The sequence below is a fragment of the Malania oleifera genome, chromosome 5, assembly GCF_029873635.1.
Source record: "Malania oleifera isolate guangnan ecotype guangnan chromosome 5, ASM2987363v1, whole genome shotgun sequence".
Lineage (NCBI taxonomy): Eukaryota > Viridiplantae > Streptophyta > Magnoliopsida > Santalales > Ximeniaceae > Malania > Malania oleifera.
Genome location: NC_080421.1, coordinates 105,424,261 through 105,446,487, shown reverse-complemented (window position 1 = coordinate 105,446,487; position 22,227 = coordinate 105,424,261). Strand labels below are relative to the sequence as shown.

The window sequence follows — 22,227 nt, the reverse complement described above, 5'->3', positions numbered from 1 at the left end:
CGAGCTAGAGCTCCCTGTACTGTCATCTTTGCCTTAAGTCTCCAACTCCACCTGCACAACATGCTAGTTGCTGCGATGGTTTTCTAGCACTTGTTTCTCTTCTTCTTCCTGAGTATGCTGCAATATGGCTTTCTCATTGAAAGCCATGTCTATACTGATCACCACCTTGTTTGCGATCGAATCCTATAGCTTGAACCCTTTCACACCTTTCTAATATCCCAAAAAGATGCACCATTTAGACTTCGACTTAAGCTTTGATCTTTCCTCACTAGGAATGAGCACATAGGTTGGATACCCAAATACTCTCAACCCAAAGTAGTCTACCTTGTTACCTGTCCATACCTCCTCTGTAAATTTTCCATCTTGTGATGCCCTTGGTGATTGGTTTACCGAGAGATAAGCCATACTCATTGCCTCAGCCTAGATATTCTTAGCAAGCCACCGAGCCCTTTCAGCTAGGGTTTGGTTCATCCTTTTCGCCACACCGTTTTGTTGTGGTGTCCGGCGTACTGTAAAATGTCTCCTTATGCCATGCTACTCGCAAAACTCTCTAAAGCTCGAATTTGTGTACTCAGTTCCATTGTCTGTCCTAAGATACTCAATTTTTTCCCGGTTTGGTTTTCCACCTCAACTTTCCATAATTTAAACTTAGCAAATGTCTCTGACTTGTATCGCATGAAGTACACCCAGACCTTTCGTGAGTAATCATTAATGAAACTCACGTAGTATATATGTCCACCTCGTGATGCTACCCTCACCAGTCCCCAAACATATGAATGAATATAATCGAGGATTCCCTCCGTATTGTGCATGGCTGTCATGAACTAGACCCTATTCTATTTCCTAAGCACACATTACTTGCAAAAATTCAGCTTGCATGATTTGAGCCCCTTCAGCAAATTTCTCTTGTGAAGCTCCTTCATTCCATGCTTACCCATATGCCCTAACTGCATATACCACAAGACCGTATCATCCCATTCAGAATCTGCAGCTGCAGCTCCACCTACAATTGTAGTGCCCAGTTGTGTGTATATATTCCCTAGTACTCTCTGCCCCTCTATCACAGTTAGAATACCCTTACTTACCTTCCTTACCCCACTTTCAGACTTGTTACTAAACCCGTTATAGTCTAAAGTGCGTAATGAAATCAAATTTTTTCTCAATTTTGGTATGTGCCTTACCTCACATAACATCCTCACCACACCATCATACATCTTGATTCTATTGTTCCCAATTCCAAAAACTTTGCATTCAGCATCGTTTCCCATCAGAACAGAACTTGAATTCACTAATCTGTAAGTGGTGAACCATTCGTTGTTGGCCATCATATGATAAGAACACGTTGAGTCTAAGATCCTAGAATCCAAGAGCCCATCTGAATTGGATGAAATCGAGAGCATATCACCATCACCGCTCCCATAATCTCCTCTTCCACTACGTTCATCGTGTTTGATGAACCTTCTTTATTTTCAGCATTCCCTTCCTTCCTCTCTAGAAAATCGGATTTTATGTGCCCCTTTTTCCCGCACTTAAAACACCGCACGTCCATCCTCTTCTTAGAAATTGAACCGAGCCATATTGTTAATCGATCCAGCCCAGAACTTGTTCCTCCCACGATCTTGGTTCCCTTTCACCATGATCCCTTCACCTTGAGAACTCTTATTGCTGACATTCTTCCTTTAATGGACACTCAGCAATGCACTTATGATATCTTCCAACTCCAAGATTCCTTTCCCCCAAGTCAAAGTTGTAATCAGATTCTCATACATAAGAGACGTAGGTTGGGAATTTAACTGCATCAAAGCTTTGTTTTCATGCTTGAACTTCACATCAACCCACTTCAGATCATTGATGATCTGATTGAATATGTTTATGTGTTGATTTAGATTTGAACCCTATGCCATCTTAAGCCTATAAAGTTTTTGCTTAAGATACAACTTGCTCGCCAAAGACTTATCGGCTCTCCAGTTTCAGCCAAACTGTTGCTGGTGATTCCTAATCTATGATGTTATACATCACGTCATTGACTAGAAAAAACTTGATAATAGTCATAACCTTCGCTTCCAACTCATGTTGTCCATGTCTTCTGGCTTCTTTTTGTATAGTGCCTTCACCATACCTTACTGCACCAACACGTCCTTAACCCTCCTCTGCCAAAGTCCGAAATTTCCTGTTCCATCGAACTTACCAATATCAAACTATGCGGAAGAAATTCCAGAAGCCATTATAACCTAATGCTCTGATACCAATTTGTTGTGTAGAGTGGTAGTATACCAATGCACAACGAAAAAACCCAAATCGAATCCGAAACAAGCAATGCAGTAACCAATGATGAATGAATACGAAAATAATCAATCACAAAAAGGATAAAATAAAGCAATAAGAACACATGACACAATAAATTACGTAGTTCGACAATGTGCCTACGTCCATGGGAGCAAGCGGCCGATTTTCACTATCAGTCGTCAAAACTTACATCAATGGTTACAAAATAATATTTATATGCTAATCCTATGCGTACAGAAGTCTTAGAAACTATCTAAAACACTCTTGTAGTAAATCCCGGAGAAAAATCCTCCAAAATCTCCCAATCTACTGATCTCTCAATTCAAAATCCGTGTTTAGTGCCGAACAATACCGATGATGGTTTTAGCACAACCGTCGACAATTTCTTCCTTGAGCCTGTTTCCTTGTTCTTTATTTCACCATGCTTTTTCGGTACATATGTTCCACTCAATATGAGCCACATATCCAATAAATCCATAATATAAAAAAGACCAAGAATAATCATCTTCAAATTTTATTATAAGGGCTAACGAGAAAAAAATTGTCATGAGAATGTGTATTCCTCCTAGCTATCCATTCTAGAATGGAATGATAAAAACCCTTAAATAACTTTTTTTTTTCAATGGTTATATTATAAAATTTTTATTACATTCTCATCCTTTTCTTTCTTTTCCTTCAAAAATAGAGATTCTATGAATCAAACCTAAATGCACTTTTTTTTTTTTTGCAACAAGAGGTCTTAAAAAAAGGTGATTACTGTATTTGAAACTCTGATCAAAGTCTAGGAATTATAAGCAGGGTAATTGCCTATGTCTCTTTAAAAACTAATAATGATAGAACTTCCATACAACATTCTCCACAATTGTCCTTCCAATTTCACCAACACCAGGCCTACGACTTACACAACCATTCAGTTCTTACCATTAATCATCCAGAACACTTTGCATTATTAGCACTAAAACTCATGTTTCAAGAAGAGGATACTCAATTTCATGACATCCACAACTATTTCAGCTTTATTCTTTGTTCATCTTTCCTACAACTGAACTGCACAAAAAATGAACAATTGAATCATATTAGAAAACAAATATTAATCACTAAAACTCCAACCCTACAAATTGTTTGGTCGAAGCTTTCTCAACAGCCACTTCTTTCGTAGTTTAATGTCTAATGCCAAAAATGTTTTAGCCTTCTTTTCATCCTCCAACAAATCACAGGCATCCAACACAAGGTCTTCATCCATGTCTGGTAAGGCCTGGACAGCTTCAATGACGTGCTCAATTGAGAGGGAGTTTGGGTTCTCATCTTCTTTCGTCTTATCTGCTAATGAAGAAACTATTGTTGCCATCTCCCACATGGCTGCACCAGCCATGCCCTCATCTTTCCTTCTTGCTTTGTTTTGTTCTGGAGAATGTGACAAGCTTTCCAATAGACGCTTGCTCTTTTGATCAGAGAAAACATATTCTAATTCCACATGCGATGGCTCCTGCATAGGCATGATCTGGTTCTCATCAGAAGTTGATGCAACTAGAGACTCTGAATTTCTCAGTGCTCCACCAAACTTGACTTCTGGGACTTCATCTTCTTGTTCTAAAATTTGACCAGAAATGCATTCTCTACCATCATCGCTTAAATCTCTGCATATTACACACAAATCTTTGTAGTATGGAATAGGTCGGGTCATGTACTGCCGTGCATCTGTATGTGCCTGCAAATATTGCAGATAGGCATTTAGAAAATTTTTCTGTGCAATGAAAATAAAGGCAAGCGAGTAATCAAGCAAATCATTAATTGTCAAAAAAATCCATTGAAAAGTATATTTGAAGACAACAGTCGAATCTCCGGATATCACACACAATTCTTCATAGAAGAAGGTAATAAGTTGGGTCATGTGCTTTTGTGCACCTGCATGCCCTTGAACGTTATCAGAACCAATATTTAAAGACAATTATTAGGTGTGCATCTTTATGGCCCATGAAAATGAAATCGTTCTAACTTTCTTTTATGTTGCATTGTGAGGTTCACGTCCATCCAAGAATGGACTAGTAGGTCCAGTTGGGATGGCAGATCCAGTATAAAATATTAACGTCACGAGTGCATTAAAAAAACTATGAAAAAAGTGAAATACTCGGCACAAATTGCATACACCACTAAATTGGTTTTGCAGTCTTAAGTATTCGCAAAATAATAATCATTTTAAACCTCCAAGGCAAAAAAGTCAAACAACTTTTTCTCTTGGTTTCCAAATGGATCAGATTGAACAACAGTAAACAATGTCATTCCCTGATTAAACAGGGCACATACCTTAATATAATCTTGCCAGACATAATCATCAGCAGTCACCATTTGGCGCGCATCATCCCAAGAAAACCCATTCAACTCAAGGAGATTCTTTATAACATTATATTGCCTTCTCAGAGTTTTGTATCGATTTTTTAGTATTTCTATGTCATACCTGGACCCAAATTTAGCATTAAATGAAGCAATCATTTCCATCCATGCCTGTTTACGAAATAAGCCATCAATCTGGTTCCCTTTCTGCACCTGCTCTAGCATAAGGTCAATAAAGTACCGGTCCATTGGTGGTTGCCAATAAGTCCTTGCGCGACTGCCTGCAGTGGTGCACAACACATTTGGTATGGCTTCAGCAGCATCATCCATAATTTCTTTGGACACAGAAAATCCATAATCTTCATTAATCATGATTTCATGGAGAGCCTCCACAGCTGTCTCATCAACACCCCCTGCCCGAGTGACTACATTACCAGTTGATTGTGATGAAGACTCAGGCAAATTGTCACCGAGTCTTCCATCAAAAATTGGTGTGGCAGGAGATTTTATACCTTCCAAATATCCGCATATCTCTGAACCCAATATATTTTTTCCTTGATCAGAATGCCAGTCTTTTCCTTTAGTGTTTGCATTTTTATATATCAAACACAAATCACTGTAGTATGGAATAGTTTTGATTCTGTATGATCGTGCATCTGGATGTGCCTGCAAGAATGATCTGTAAGACTACAGGAATAATTATGCAATAATGAGAATTCAAATGTAAGCACTCCACCTTAATGTACTCATCCCAGACATTATTATCAGCTGTCACCATTTTTCTTGTGTCATCCCAGCTGAATCCTCCCTGGTCAAGGAGATTCTTTACAGACTTATATAGGTTCCTCAGTGTCTTGTGCCGGTTTTTCAGTACATCCTTTTCATACTGAAATTTGAATTTTGCATTGAACAAAGATGTCATATGTTTCCATGCCCGTTTGCTGAATAAATGATCATCAATTCTGTTTCCCTTCCCCACCTGCTCTAGCATGAGGTCAATAAAATAATGATCCATTTCTGGTGTCCAAACTGTCCTTAGGCGATCAATACTATTTTGGCCTCGAATGCCCATGATTCTGCAATTTGAGAAAAGGTATCATGCGTGTATTATATATTCAAAAAGCTCAAAACTGTTCACTCATAGCAATGTTGCCCAGTGAGAAAAGAAGGGTTATTGATTGCAATGTTTAACGCCCTCATCAAGCAGTAAACAGATTTCTAGATACAAGCTCCAAAACATGACTGTTTATAAAAAGGAAACATTTCTACAACAGACAGAAGTTCATGCAAGTCCACTCTGTTCAACACCATGCTCAAAATGGGCCCTGAACCATATAACAGCAAATTAAGCCCTAGATATTTAGAACTGTGCAGTGTGTGCAATCTTGTGGATTTTCTTCAGCTTGAAAGGAATACAAAAATTTTCAAAGATCAGAGAACTTCTCCAAATTGTTTTGGGAGAAAGTTACTTTTTTTGGCTTCTCTTTGAGCTCATTCTTTTTTGGGGTTTTGAAGGTCTTTTGCTCTCCAATATTCAAAGGGATTGAAAGGCAGCTTTGATGTAATTTTGTTTTCTTTTTGCCTTCTTTTTTAGAGGATATCGTACCCTCTTCAATTGTAATTATTCCTTTTCTTAATAGATTTTTTCTATTCTAAAAGAAAAAAGTTTAAAAATAGGAAAACCATACCCAACTCCTCCTAACGTCAATCACAACAACAAACCAAGCCTTAAGACCCAACCCTTCTTAATATAAAGCTAGAAAATAACAGTAACATTACAACGTTTTTCTGCTTTCAGGTTGTTAGGAAATATCATTATGGATCCCTCATTGAGATAAGCAAAGTAAATCACAAGTAAATTGATGATAAGCCCCTAAGAAGACAGTTTTATCAAATCCATTAATTACTCAGAATTTTATGAGGAGAAGGCTTATCTATTAGAGAAACACGTCTAAACATATTGAATTTTCAGGTTCAGTCAGAGGATCTTCCAGCACAGCTCTCAATTTCCAGCAAGTTCGATAATATGATTCCATTTCTATCCAACAAACTATGCTATCTTTGAAACAAAGGCAGGAAGGAGAGGGCGAGAGTGGTGTTTGTTGAAGAAATATTCTGAATTCAGAGTTGAATAAGCAAGTGGTGCATTTCAATGTGAAGTTTCTCACTGATTAATCAAATTAGATGAGTTTTAAAAGGAGTATTCTTATCTACCATATATTTAAGAACAAGGTGCTCTCGTATCACATTCTCAAATTTAATATAAATTTAAAAAATGCTCAGAATATTTGGGAAAAAAAATTATTTGGCACTATTAGGTTACATTTAGTTCCTAGAATGGCTGTTTCTAGGAATTGAATGACTTGAGATGAAAAATGCAAAAGCTTGCATTGTTCCAGCCAACGTGGAATAGGGTTGTAATAAACATTCCATTTGAAAATTGGAAAGCCACTCCTTGTCAATTCCATATAATGGATAAATAAATTTTTTTTTTTTTTGCATTGTTGTTTGCTTTATGAAGACGATACGTTTTCTTTGGTAAGTTTCTAGGAATAGACATTTTGCGAACCAAATGTAAACATCATGAGTTTTTTGTGAGGTCTCAACTGCACTTTTAAAACTAAATAATTTCTTTTCTAAAGTCCATTACAAGACCCAAATGCACAAAAGATATACCTCCCCAGCACCCATATCTCTTTACTTCCTTTCCAAACTCTTGATAAGATAATGCTTGGTCTTTGCGTTTAGGCAGATTGCATGTAAACCACTTCTAATTAATGATAAAAGAACCGATACGTGACACGGTGCACCTCGTTTTTGGTAGGAAATAACAATGAGATTTGAACTCAAAAGCCACCTTCTACAATGAATGCAATCTAAAACCCTCCAGCCCCATTCAGCAAAACTGAAAAGCATTAAGGCAGATTCATTCACTTCAGGATGGTCCAGCCCATACCTCAAAACGCCTAAAAAATATTAAATAAAGAAAAAGGAAAATCAATAATATATTATATCTTCGAAGCTAGGGTTTGTTTAGTTATGGAAAACAATTATTCTCATTTTTCATTTCCAATTTTTAGAGAATTACAAAAATACTATATTATTTTCTAATTTTTCAGCATCTGTATGAGAAATTCTGAAAGCATGAAAAATAGTTTCATTGTTCTATTTCTAATTTTTCAAGTTATTACAAAAACACCACCTTATTTCTCAGTTTCTCATCATTTACATGGAGAACTAGGGGAAAAAAAGAGAAGAAGAAGAAGATGTTTTTCAAAATTTCAATATAGAAATTGCAAAATTAGAAAACATAATGACATTTTTTGTAATTCTTAGAAAACTGAAAAAGATGAGTACTGATTTCAATAATCAAACAGCCATCAAATGAGGCCTAGAAAAACAAGAAATCCTATTTAGCTTGTAATGAAAAACTAGGATGGTGAACACACCAAGCTGTTCATTAACAAGTAGCAATAGGGCTCATTAGCTCAACCTTTTTCTATCAAATGAAATTCGTTCCCTAAATACCCAATCTCAATCACATCCATGCTCTCATTGATGCAACAAGCAAGCTTGGTTTGATTTTAATTAAGTCATGCTTAGGCTTCAAATTAAAATACGATTGAAGAAAACGATACTGGGTCTTCAATATTACAGTAAAACAGTATGCCCACCATCGTGAATCGTGAATCAGTAAATATAGCAACAAGGCCAAATTCCCAGAACGGGAGGTCAGGAACATGGAGCTAAATGTACATGGAGAAACCAATGAACACCACACAGGAATTGGAATAGAAACTCAAAACAATATCAACATAAAACAAACAAATAATCAAATAAAAAATTCATGAAGTCTAGCAGCACTGTTAAGAAGCACAGAGAGGATCAAAGAGAAAGATTGATGAAAGAGGTACCTGGTCGTGTATCGAGCAGATCCGTGCAGGTAATTTCAGGGATACGATTTTCCCGGATAAGAGTGAGACACCCTTGGTGGAATGCAACGCTAACCTCGACCACAGCAATCTGCAGCATCTGCTGACCTTAAGAGGGTTAAGGAAGAGTCCTTGTTCGGAATGGGTGCCACCCTAATCCGGAGCGGAGTCCCAGAGTGCCTGAAGCCTGAAGCCTGAAGCCTCATTTCTTAATGAGTCGTGATTATTTTAATTAAAAATAATTTATTAATAAATGATTTAAAAATTATGATTTATGAGTAAAAAATTGAAAAAATAAAAAATGTAAAATTTATGAATAATAATCTTATTTTTATTTTTAGTTTTAGTTTTAGTTTTTTTAAAAAAACAATTAGGATATTACTTCATTTCTTTTAATTTTTCAACACTTGCATATAAAATTTGAATTTTTTTTTATTTTCAACCTCTCAATATAAATGATGAAAAATGAGAAAAAATAATTTTTTTTTTGTAATTTCTAAAAATTAAAAGTGAGTCTGCTTTCACAATTGAATAATCTCTAAAGTTTTGTTCATAGATAGAACGTATGAATTAAGAAATAATTTTGTATAAACGATGTAAAAGTTTCGTATAGAAATATAAAATGATTTTTATTTGATTACATTTTCAGTATAATAGTCATTTTTACTATAAGTAAATTTAAAAAATTAGAGTCCCAATAGCAAAAAATCTATTGTGATTATAGAGTTAAAAAAATTAGTTTTAAACTTTATGAAAAATTTTAATTTATGATAAAAGAAAACTAGTTTTGAATTTTAGAGTTAAGAAAATTCTAGAAAGTTCACAAAGGAAATAGGACGATTATAGAGTCAAAGAAAACTAGTTTTGAACTTTCTAGTATTTTTTTTAATGAAAACAAGGAGAATTAAAGAAAATTTAGGATCCATTTTGTTGTATAAAAGAGATTATAAAAATTTTGACTTATTTTATAGTTTTTCAAGATTCGTCTTAAAAATATAGATATAAATAATTTATTTAATTGTGTAAAATAATTTTTATTTTTTATTTAAAAATAATTATGAAGAAGGATAGCTTGTTTTCTAATTTTTCAAAAATTATATAACAAAGTAAAAAAAATAATAAAAAAGATGTTTCCCAACTTTATTATGCAGATTTAGGAAATCAAAAAATAGGGTGAAATTTTTGTAATTATTGAAAAATTTGAACGTAAAAAATGAAATTAATTTCTATAAGTGGATGGCGTCAAAACATTTTATTGTTTTTTTTAAAAAATTTTTTATACATAAAAATTGTTTCCCAACTTTACAATACAAATATAAAAAAAATAAAATAAATAATAAGGTGGCATCTTTGTAACTATTTAAAAATTTGAAAATAAAAAAATAATATTAATTTCCACTTATTATTGTTTTTTATATAAGTGTTGCAAATTTTAAAATATTTGGGAAATTTAAAATGAAAAATGAAATCATTAAGAGACCTTTTTTTTTTCTTTCGTAAAAACAAAACTTTTAGTAGGAAAATTGAATTTATGTATTATTATTATTTTTTAAAAAAGAGGGCTAAAAAATGTAAGGTGTTGTTTGGATACATTCAATCCATCTATGGAATCAAAACTGGAATAGGAAATTCCACTCATTTGTCTTGTCTTATGGGAATTCCATTTTTATTCAATTCCAAGAGTTTAGAGGAATCAAGCGGTTATAGCCTATAGGAAGTTGTTAGATGCTATGCCATGTGCCAAATTGGCATGATTACATAATTCCATTCAAGGTGGTATATGTGTAATTAGATTTTAAAAATTGGGCAAACCCCTGGAACTATTACAGAATGTGGACAAGGAAATCAAATGAAAAATTTGATTGCATTTCATTTTTAGTATCAAACGTCCGATTAAGTAAATATCATTAGAAGGAAAAAATTGTCTCAGGACATAAACTCAGGTGGTAAGGAGGTTCACCATATAGTCTTGAACACAGGTAAAATTTAGAGTTCAAATCCTACTGCTAGCAGCGTACATCTGCGATTTACCTCTCATGTGTTGGCTAAGGGCACAGCTGGCGTAGGAGTACCTAGAAACCTATCACCTTCTTTCACCCCTACTTGCAACAAATCTTAAACCAACCCTAAAATACACATATGATGCCACATTAGATAAGTAAAGTAATTAGAGGAAATGAGAGGCGTAGACCAATGTTTCTGTGTGAAAAAAAGGTATATATAATGACTAACCAAAAACTTCTCCTAAGTGGAAGCGAAAAATATCTAAATAATAAAATTAAAATATTTTTTACATTTCTCAAGACAAATAATCAAAACACAAGCATACATTCACATTTAACCATTTTTATAAATAATATTTATCTATATAAAAGTCTTTGCTTTTCATGTTTGTTGTCTTTGAGGTTTTTTAGTGAGGAAATCCTATTAATTCACCAAACTTCTTTCTTTATCTTTTAACATTTTAGTGTGAGCACCTATCTGCACTGAGATACACGCCATTGGGTATATATATACTTGGACACATGTACTAAAAGATGCAACTTTGACAATGTTAGTTTGACAATGAGTTCCTATGGATAATTGGTTTTAGTAGCACCTATACAATTTTAAACAAAAGAATGGAAAAAGGGTCGGTGGATAAATTCATGTCAAGCTAGGAGACAGCAATAAATGGGAATTTGTTGATGTTGGAAAAAATAGTAGAATAACTGACAACAACAAAACAACAAAACCAAGCCTTAGTCCCACTAAGTGGGGTCGGTTATATGAATCATTTTCCTCCAATTTATGCGATTATGGACCATTTCTTTTGATAGATTCAAAGATATTAAATCCTTACTCACTATCTCCTCCCAAGTTATTTTAGGTCTACCCCTACCCCTTCTACTGCCCCCCACAGTAACTAAGTCACTCTTCCTCACAGGTGCACTATAAGGCCTACGTTGCAAGTGTCCATACCATCTGAGTCGTCCTTCCCTTATCTTATCTTCTATAGGAGCTACACCTAACTTACCACGAATATGTTCATTCCTTAATTTATCTTTCAATGTTATACCACTCATCCATCTAAGCATCCTCATCTCGGCAACTTTTACTTTTTGGATATTATGTTTCTTCGTCGCCCAACATTCTGATCCATATAGCATAGCTGGTCTTATAGCTGTCCTATAAAACTTTCCTTTCAATTTTAAGGGTATTCTACGATCACATAGAACATTTGAAGAACTTCTCCATTTTACCCAACCTGCTTTAACTCTATGCATTACATCATCTTCAATTTCTCCTTCAGCTTGCATAATAGATCTAAGGTATCGGAATCTACAAGTACGATTTATTTCTTCATCATCAAGTTTAACTTTATCTTCAATATTCCTCCTATCATTACTAAAATTACATTTCATATATTCTGTTTTATTTCTACTTATCTTAAAGCCTCTAGATTCCAAAGCTTCTCTCCATAATTCTAACTCAACCTCTACTCCATCCCTAGTTTCGTCAATTAATACAATATCATCTGCAAACAACATACACCATGGAACCTCCTTTTGAATACTCTTAGTCAATTGGTCCATCACTGAACTTGCATAAAATACTTGCACAACCTTTTCTACCTTACACAAATAAAATAGAACAATTGGCTAGAAATATAACCACTTAATTTCAATTTCAGAATTTTAATCTAGCAAAGCAGTAATTAAATCATTAAATAAATCAACAAATACTCGACAAGAATAGTAACGCAATGAAACACCCAAAAACAAAACATCAAGAATTTATGTGGAAAACCTCAAATTGGGGAAAAATCACTGGACCTCTGGGCCAGGCCAAATCTACTAGATAAGAGGGGTCCACAAGCTCTAAAAGAGCTCTTAATAACAACGACAGTTGTAACAAATCATAAATAATCTTACTCAAGAGCTGATTTCACCAACAAGAACCTGAGATCAATAAAAGACTGTCACACTAGAAGACAAAATCCAAAGAAGAATACCACAATCAAAATCGATCAATTCAAGTCATTGCAATCTCACATCTAAAATTTCAAGTCAATCGAAATCTGTTTGGTTGTCTAATCAAGTACCCAAGTGGGTTTCTTCTTCCCCACGTCTTTTTTTTTGTTAAGTTGCCATCAACCCTTTTTTTCTTCTTTTCTTTTAATTTTTAGCACACCCACTTACACACATAACCCTAGTTTCCTTATATATATGTTAGCTTTACCGTGATCCCAAGAGGGGAGGATGAATTAGTATTTTTAAATTTAAACTCTAGGTTAATCACCTAACACCAGTATGTTCACAACCTTAAGGACAAGTGCAAGTAAAGTAAATATGTCAAAAATTAAGTAAAGCAATCTTAATCAAAACCACATGCACCAGAAAACAGTAAAGTAAAAGTGACACACAGAAATGTTATCGAGATTTGGCTAATTGCCTACGTCCCCACCTTGGCTAACAAGTACAAGGATTACCACTATAACTTGCGCACTTAAATGGGTGGAGCGGCACCAATACAAACCAGGTCAATTCAAGGGCTGACCTCAACTATTACACCAATCTTTACCGGGTTGGATTATCGCCCCCTCAGGTCACGCCTGGAAACACTCAGATTTTACAATCAAATGGTACAATATAAAAGTACTTTCATGTAAAGCAGATTTGTACCCAATTGCGTTTAATCACATACACCACAGATGATTTAATATATAAGTTCAGTGTGGTCTAAATAGTTCAACTCTCAAATATATTTTCTATTAGTGTAGTGAGTATGTGAGAGTGTCAATAACAATCTGTGTATCTCAAAGTATCCAATCAAATGTGTTCACATAGAATATCAAGCGAGTTTCAAGTATGTCAATCAGTAGGATGTCTCAATCACGAATATAGTGTATATGCTTGGTTTGCAAAAGTTATGCAATCTTTGTATTCAGCAAATGATATATACTTGAATAAATATTATCACAAAGATTAATGTAACAAACACAAATATCTTTTCACAAATATATCAATACAGATTCCACAAGATATTTGAGTAAGTTTGAAAATTTTTTTACAAGCCAAAATCAAATACAAACTTCCTAAGTTATTGCAACGAGAATGCAACACTTGGAAGTTCAACACAAGTCTTCTTAGGGCAGGCTTATTAGCAAAGCCTCATAAGAATACTTAGGTTATGCTCTCGTAAAAAATCGATTCAAACACTCAACAAATGAGAGAGCAAACCTCTAAATACCAACACTTAATACACTTACAGATGATATAGAGAAGTGAAGAAGGTAAGTTTGAGAGGTTTTAGAGAAAGTATGAGCAATAGGATATATTTTTCTTGAGAAAAAATTTTGGATTTTAGTTTGCTAATCAGGTCCCTAATTTTCCCAAATAAAGGGGTATGTATAGACACTCCATGAATTATGACCGTTGGGGACCTATTAGGAATTATTAGGAAAGTTTAATAACATTTCAAATATTTTAACTCTGTTTAAAAAATGTTTAACCGCGGTAAAAATTAGGGCAACCTGAGAGGTCCGGTTGACTAGAACCATTTCGGTCGACCAGAGTTCATATGGTTCGGTTGACTAGGATACTTTTGAATTGAAGACTTGGTCGACCAAAGGGCGATTTTACATTTTACTGAGATTCGTTCGACCAGGCCATTTTGAACTGAATGGTTCGGTCGACTAGACAGTTGGGATTTCTCCCCAGGACCCTCGGTCGACCAGGTAGTTGGTATTCATTTTTGGCTCAGTCGACCAGATGGTCAATTTGTTGACCTCAGGGGGTTTCGGTCGACTGGGGGATTTGAACTACACTGGTTCGGTCGACCAGGACCTTGGTCAACTGTTGACCCATGCCTGTTTTGGTTGATCGGGGCAGAATGAACTGCCAAGGTTGGTCGATCAAAAGTGCACAATGTGTGCATTTCGGTCCTGTTTTGAATCACACAAACCCTATTCAAATGCCTAACATACATAGGTGCAATGGTGAGTATCTTAGGGTCATTTATGTTCAATTAAAGACACCGAAAAAGTCTGGTGTCAGTCGACCGAAGGGTGAACCCTAAGGTCATTCTTAGTTTACGGTTGGTTTGAGCTTACTTATCAGATCATGCATGTGATGTGTGTGAGCTTATTACAAACCAATCCTTATTTACTATTACAAACCCTTTGCATACAAATGAATTATAATACAACATGAAATAGAGTACAATATGTATTGGGTCTTCCAACTTTAAGCTTTCACGTGCCATCAATATATATGCTAATATAGGTCTGCACATGAACTAGATATCTATTAAATACATGAGTATTTGTCATTATCAAAACCGGGCGTGACCTATAAGGTCAACAATATATATATATATATATATATATATATATCTATAATATTTTTTAATTTAAAAAATTGCCCCTCTTAATTTTCGTGAGAAGGGATGTGTAGCAATCTCCCCCTCCCTACTCACGAGGAGAGGTCTTGATGACTTGCAATCACCCTGCAAAACTCAAGCTTCCTTTGAGGTTACACCTTTATCATCATGTTAGCTCCATTCTTATTTGTGTGAATTTTCTCAAGATGTAGCAATTTCATCTTTAGTGCATCCCGAATATGGTGGTACCTCATGTTTCTTTCTTGATGGCTAGCTCCGTTAGAAAGGTGTTACTTCAGAGGAAGAGCTCTCAATAACCACGACAATTGTAACGAATCATAAATAATCTTACTTAGAAGCAAATCTCACCAACAAGAACTTGAGATCAATAAAAGACTATCACTAATTAGGCAAAATCCAAAGAAGAATACCACGATCAAAGTGATCAAGTTAAAGACCTTGTCGTCATGATCTCACATCTAAAGTTTCAAGTCAATCGAAGTCAACTTGGTCATCTGATCAAGTATCCAAGTGGGTTTCTTCTTCCCTATGTATTCCTTTTCGTCAAGTTGCTGTCAGCCCCCCTTTTCTTCTTTTCTTTTAATTTCCAGCACACCTACATACACACATAACAATAGCTTCCTTTTGTGTGTGAATATATATATATATATATATATATATATATATATATATTAATTTACAAAATTGCCCCTATTAATTTCATGAGAAAGGATGTGTAGCAATCTCCCCCTCCCAACTCACAAGGAGAGGTCTTGATGACTAGCAACCACCATGCAAGACTCAAGCTTCCTTTGAGGTAACACCTTGGTCATCATGTTAGCTCCATTCTTATCTATGCGAATTTTCTCAAGCTGTAGCAGTTTCATCTCTAATGCATCTCGAATCTAGTGATACCTCACCTTAATATGCTTCAGTCTCACATGAAATGTCAAGTTCTTGGTAAGTTGAATTAGACTCTAGTTATCACGATGTAACACATATTTTTCTTGCTTGATACCTAGATCTTATATAAGCTCTTTTGAAGCTTTAGTGATAGCAATATATTCAGCCTTTGTACTTGAGAAATCAACACAATTTTGCAGTTTTGTCTGCAAAGACACTATACCACCTACAAAAGTCATCAAATGCCCTTATGTTGATTTTCTGGAGTCAACATCCCATGCTATGTTGAAGATAGCGAAACCATTTACTCATGCTTGTCTTGATCGAAACATGAACAAACTCGCGGATAGCCCTAAGATCCGATTGTAGTGCATACGGATAAAAAAAATAAATCTAATCATCTAAACCCTAATTACGTGATTAGAATTATACCTACGAGATCTGTCTGATTTGATCCCGAATCTGCAAGTACGAAAATGAGCTCTTTAGGATGACTAGAAAACTTCTACTGTATTCCTTGAACACGCTTTACTCCTGAGAAAGTGGGCTCATAAGCGGCTGCTAGGGTTTCTTTTCTCACGAAAAATGTCTGCCTCTGTGAGAGTTTGCTTGTCTCACCCTAGGTAATGAATGGAACGCTTGTATATAGGTTACAACAGGGACCTCTGGGCAAATATGACTAGGGCTTCCCACGTAATTAAGAATTTCTAATCCAACCTGAATTCATCCGTAATTACGTTAATTATAATTCATACCACTAAAGAATTATAATCGCACTCCCTGTCATATTTGAAATTAAATTTTGAGCTCCTATTATTGAATACTTATTTATCTCCTCACGTAAAGATTACAGATACCGGTCTATTAAATTAAATTATTGACATATTAATTCCCTAAGACCTTCCACTTAACTTATTTGATGTGTTGGATTCAAAATCCACCTGCAGGGTTTGACACAATCAAAACTTATAAGTTTCCTCAAGGGGGTATCATCAATCCCCATACTAGAACGTGGATTCCATCAATAATTAATGTTCACCATACACATAATGTTATCATCCAACTCACTGAGTTTTTTGACCCATAAAGAATCTCACTCTTTTATGAATCAAAGTAATAAACACTATATGCACGTGTCCAATAATCATATTAGGATTAAGAACATAAGCACTCATAATAACCATGAGGTATTAATTGTTTTATGTAGTAAGTATAAAAACAATTACCCCAAGATGATCTTGTTCAGTACACACAAAGTGTACTAGCACAAGGAGTTGGAATTGTACCATTTCCAATAGTCAAGACAGACCTATTAAAACCTTGTGCTACAGTCCTGCTAATGGTGTGTCCAATTTCATTTAAGATTGTGAACAATAAACTTATATTCTATAAGAACTGATGATCAAATCTTTTGTGTATAAGTCGTACTCTACACACTAGATCACCCAATATATAGAATAAAAGACACACATGCATAATCACTAAATAAATAATGTCAGGCAAACATTGCTCACAAAGATTCCCATTAAAATGGAATAACTAAATAAGTACTAAAATCGATTACATAAAATATGTCTTTCGGTATAAATCCTTAACAATCTCCCACTTAGACTCAAAGTCGTGCTGCCATACATATCATTCCCATTCCCTCTACATGACTATCAAAAGTTTTGGCTGGTAAGCTCTTTGTAAACGGGTCTACCAGTTGCTTGCCGATGCAATCTTGGTCACCATCACATCACCTTTCTGCACGATATCTCGTATCAGGTACTACTTACACTAGATGTGTTTTTCCCTCTTGTGGATCTTGGGTTCCTTTGAGTTAGCAACCACCCCGATATTATCGCAGTAAAGTGTAATAGGCGATTGTACCGAAGGCACCACTCCTAGATCCAATAGAAAGTTCCTGAACCAAACGACCTCCTTGGTTGCCTCGGAGGCTGCCATGTATTTAGCCTTCATAGTGGAATCAGCAACACATGATTGCTTGATACTCCTCCAACTAATGGCTCCACCTCCTAGGGTAAACACATTTCTCGAGGTTGATTTTCTAGAATCCTTATCTGATTGAAAATCTAAGTTTGTGTACCCAATGGGTACTAGACTATCTGCTTGATAAACCAACATATAATCCTTAGTCCTTTTGACGTACCTGATTATATGTTTTACCGCAGTCTAGTGTTCCTGCCCTGGGTTAGACTGATATCTGCTGACCATGCCTACGACAAAACAAATGTCAGGTCTCGTGCAAAACATAACATATATGAGGCTTCCTACTACTGATGCGTAAGGAACTGCCTTTCATGTTCTCTACCTCAATTGGTGTTTTAGGACACTGATCCTTGGATAAAGAGATTCCATACCCGAAGGGAGTAACCCTTTCTTGGAATCCTGCATGCTAAAATGGGCAAAAATCATATTAACATAAGTAGCTTGTGATAAGCCCAATATCCTTTGCTTGCGATCTCGAAAAAGCTTGATCCCAAGGATGTGACCGGCTTCTCCCAAGTCCTTCATGTCGAACTGTTCGGATAACCATACCTTAACCGAAGATAATAGCCCCACATCGTTTCTGATGAGTAAGATATCATCCACATATAGCACCAAGAATACCACCACATTTCCATCATGCTTTTTGTATACACATGACTCATCAGGGCATTTATCAAAACCATAAGATTTAATGGCTTGATCAAAACAGATGTTCCAAGACCTAGTTGCCTCCTTAAGTCCATAAATGGACTTCTTAAGCTTGCACAACATGTGTTGTTGGCCTACTGCTGCAAAACCATCTGGTTACACCATATAGATGCACTCATCAAGACTTCCATTAAGGAAAGCTATCTTGACATCCATTTGCCAAATTTCATAATTGAAATGAGCTACAATGGATAAGAGAATCTGAATAGACTTTAGCATGGCTACCGATGAGAAAGTTTCCTCATAGTCGATTCCCTTTTTCTAAGTAAACCCTTTTGCAACAAGCCTAACCTTGAAGGTTTCCACCCTCCCATCTGCTCCTCTTTTCTTCTTATAGATCTACTTCATTCCAATGGGTTTTATCCCTTTGGGTTGCTCTACAAGATCCCAGACTTGATTAGAGTACATGGACTCCATCTATGATTTCTTAGCCTTTTGCCAGAGTTCTGCATCTTTATCTTAAAGTGCTTCATAGTAGTTTTTGGGTTAGGTATCCAGTTCATTAGGGAACCTGTCATAATAATCTCCTAAGAACATATACTAATCAGGTTGGTGTACAACCCTCACACTACGATGAGGCATGTTCTGCTGTGTTAATCTTGATCTTTGTGCACCATTATTTTGCCGTGGTTGTACAACCGATGTATTGATGGTAGCTACATGCGATGGGTCAAACTCAGCTCAAGTTATAACATTCCTCCCACTACGAAGAGGTAATGGGATCTCAATAACTCTGTCTTGTGGTGATTCTTCTTGCACTATTGGTATAGCTAGTATATCTCCTCTTAACTCTTCTAGAACAATCCTACTTCTGGGTTTGTGGTTCATTGCATGGTCCTCTTCTAAGAATTGATCATTGGTACTAACAATGACTTTTTGACCCTTAGGACAATAAAATAAACCACCTTTCGTTCCTCTAGGGTAGCCAAAAAATAAACAAGCATCTATCCTTGATTCCAACTTATCTATTTTCCCTTTTAGCACGTGTGCTGGACTACCCCATATTCGAACATGCCGTATACTAGGTTTGTGCCCAGTCCACAATTTTGTGGGTGTAGTAGGCACTGACTTAGATGGGACCAAGTTCAGAATAAAGGCTGCTATTTCTAGTGCGTGCCTCCCAAAACAAATTAGGCAAATATGAATAACTCATCATAGATTTGACCATGTCCATAAGAGTCCTATTCCTTTTTTCTACTACACCATTCTGTTGTGGCATACCAGGTGTAGACAATTGGGATTCAATTCCATCCTCTGATAAATAATTCACAAATTCTCCTAAAAAGCACTTGCTACCATGATCAGGTTGTAGTGTCTTGATACATTTACCTTGATGCTTCTCTATTTATGCCTTAAATACCTTGAATTTCTTAAAGCATTCAGACTTACGATGCATCAAATAAATATACCCATACCTTGAGTAATCATCAATGAAAGTAATGAAATACTCGAAGCCACCTCTAGCCTGGATATTCATGGGGCCACACAAATAAGAGTGAACCAGTTCTAATGCCTCTTTTGCTCTATAGCCCTTGGCCAAAAAGGGTCGCTTGGTCATCTTACCTTTTAAAAAGGATTCATAGATTAGTAGTGCCTCCACTTCTAATGAACCTAATGGTCCATTCTGAACCAGCCCTGAAATCCATCTCAGATTAATATGACCTAAGCGTAACTGCTAAAGATAAGTTTGGTTCAATTTAGAAGGTTTCTTTATCTTACATGGTAGTTTATCAGTGTTGTTCAATTCATTTAGTTGCACTGTAGGAGAAACATGATTAATAATATAAAAACCATCCACCAATGTACCAAAACAGATAAAACGTTTATTTAACTTAATAAAAACTAAGTTATTAAAATAAATGGAATATCCGTGATCAACCAACTTGGAAACTGAGATTGAATTCCTTCTAATGGAAGGTTCATAAAGAGAGTCTTTCAATATTAAAATCCTATCTCTACCAAAAGAAATGTGAATATCTCCTATTGCAACTATTGACACTCTTGTGCCATCTCCCAGAAATACGTAAATCTCCCCATCACTTAGCTGGCGGGTTTGCTAGAACCCCTTTGTTGTTCTGTTTGGCGAGATAAACTGGACATTATGATTTCCAGTGCCCTGGCTGCTTGCAGTGAAAACACTTGTCATTAGGCTTTTTCATTCCATCCTACGGCAACGTACTATTGGAGGAGCTCCCTATGGTTTCTGAACCTTTTTTCTGCTTCTTTCGGCCTTTTGGCCTAGAAAAAGAACCATTCTCAGTCACAAGAGCAATAGTTGGCTTCCTAATGAGGCCCTCAGTTGTTTGAAGCTCTTTAAGTAGTTTTGCCAATGAGTAAGAGAGCTTATTCATGTTGTAGTTCAGGAAAAATTGCTTGAAAGAGTCAGACAGTGACTGGAGAACGATATCGACCTGGGTTTTCCCCTTGATTTCAGCTCCAAGGATCTCTAACTCATTGAGAAAACCAATCATCTTCAGAACATGATCCCTTATTGGGGTCCCTTCTATCATAATAGTATTCATAAGGTCCTTCATAATAGTCTTCCTAGCAGCACGATTTTGATATCCAAACATTTCTTTGAGGTTCTGCATTATATTATAGGCAAAAAGCATAGACTGATGCTGATGTTGTAGAACATTCGACATAGATGCCAAAATGTAACACCGCGCCATCTTATTAGCCTTAATCCACTTCTGGTAAGCCCGGGTTTCCTTATTGGTTGCCCTTTCACCAGGTTTCTGTGGACATACCTCTACGAGCTCATATTTGTACTCCTTTGTAGTCAATACAATATCCAAGTTCCTTTTCCAGTTAATATAATTAGGTCCAACCAGTTTGATTTCTTTGAGAATAATAGCCAGGGGATTGAAAGCCATTTTAATCCTGAGAATCACATATTATAAAAAAAATATAATGAGCAATAATAACTTTTAATTCAATTAAAAGAATATGGTTCCCTCTACCAATATTTTCTTTTAAAGAATCTGTCAGCAACCTAACACATCGTGAGTAGTATACCTCGATGGGAGGTTGTCTACTATTCAACATTTGTGTAGACAGGTGAGGACCTATTAATTTTACTATCTAGGCAAGTAACTATGCCAAGAAAAATTAAACTATTGACTTAACTTTGGTCCTATAAACAATAGCAGTGACTCAGATGGTGAGGATACTATTATTCATAGCTAAGTGTATACCATCACATAATACTAGACCTATTGTCCCGTAGTGAATCCCCAGATGGAGAGGTGACCCAATACTAACAATTACTAGAGTTTATACTTGGCGAGTTTGTAATTAATTCCATCCGATGCGGAGGAAGATACTAATATCATCACATAAAATTAATTACTTCACCTATAAACTAATAATGGAGACCATGTGATTTATATGTAATAAATTCCCTCATCCACTTAGTTATTTAATTCACGAGGGATACAAACACGTGTTTAATATTCAAATAAATTTAATATTCTAGTATTGGTAACTAAAATACACGCAACAAATAAAATTTCAAATTTCCTTAATATTTTTTTTTATAAAAAAATTATATTATAACTTGGGAATTAATTTGATTCTTTAGTTGCACATGCATAAACTAAAATTAAAATTTTAAATTTTACATGCTACTGACATAACACAAGAATAACAAACACGGCAAACAAGCATATATAAACAAGAAATATGATATAATAAATATCCCGACTATTAT

General features: G+C 35.5%; 2 protein-coding genes across 2 annotated transcripts; both read right to left on the bottom strand.

Annotated features, from left to right (window-relative positions):
* Window positions 1–3,274: 3,274 nt before the first annotated feature.
* On the bottom strand, window positions 3,275–8,751 carry LOC131155288 (uncharacterized). The gene is made up of 4 exons (XM_058108320.1): window positions 8,532–8,751; window positions 5,354–5,693; window positions 4,591–5,283; window positions 3,275–3,994 (listed from the first exon to the last, which is right to left on the bottom strand). Exons 2-4 carry the CDS (start codon window positions 5,687–5,689, stop codon window positions 3,398–3,400), a joined length of 1,626 nt encoding a protein of 541 aa, XP_057964303.1. The 5' UTR covers window positions 5,690–5,693; window positions 8,532–8,751; the 3' UTR covers window positions 3,275–3,397.
* Window positions 8,752–20,680: 11,929 nt separating this feature from the next.
* LOC131156097 (uncharacterized) lies at window positions 20,681–21,391 on the bottom strand. Its single transcript, XM_058109544.1, has one exon. The coding sequence runs from the start codon at window positions 21,389–21,391 to the stop codon at window positions 20,681–20,683; it is 711 nt and encodes a 236-aa protein (XP_057965527.1).
* Between the last annotated feature and the right edge of the window lie 836 nt (window positions 21,392–22,227).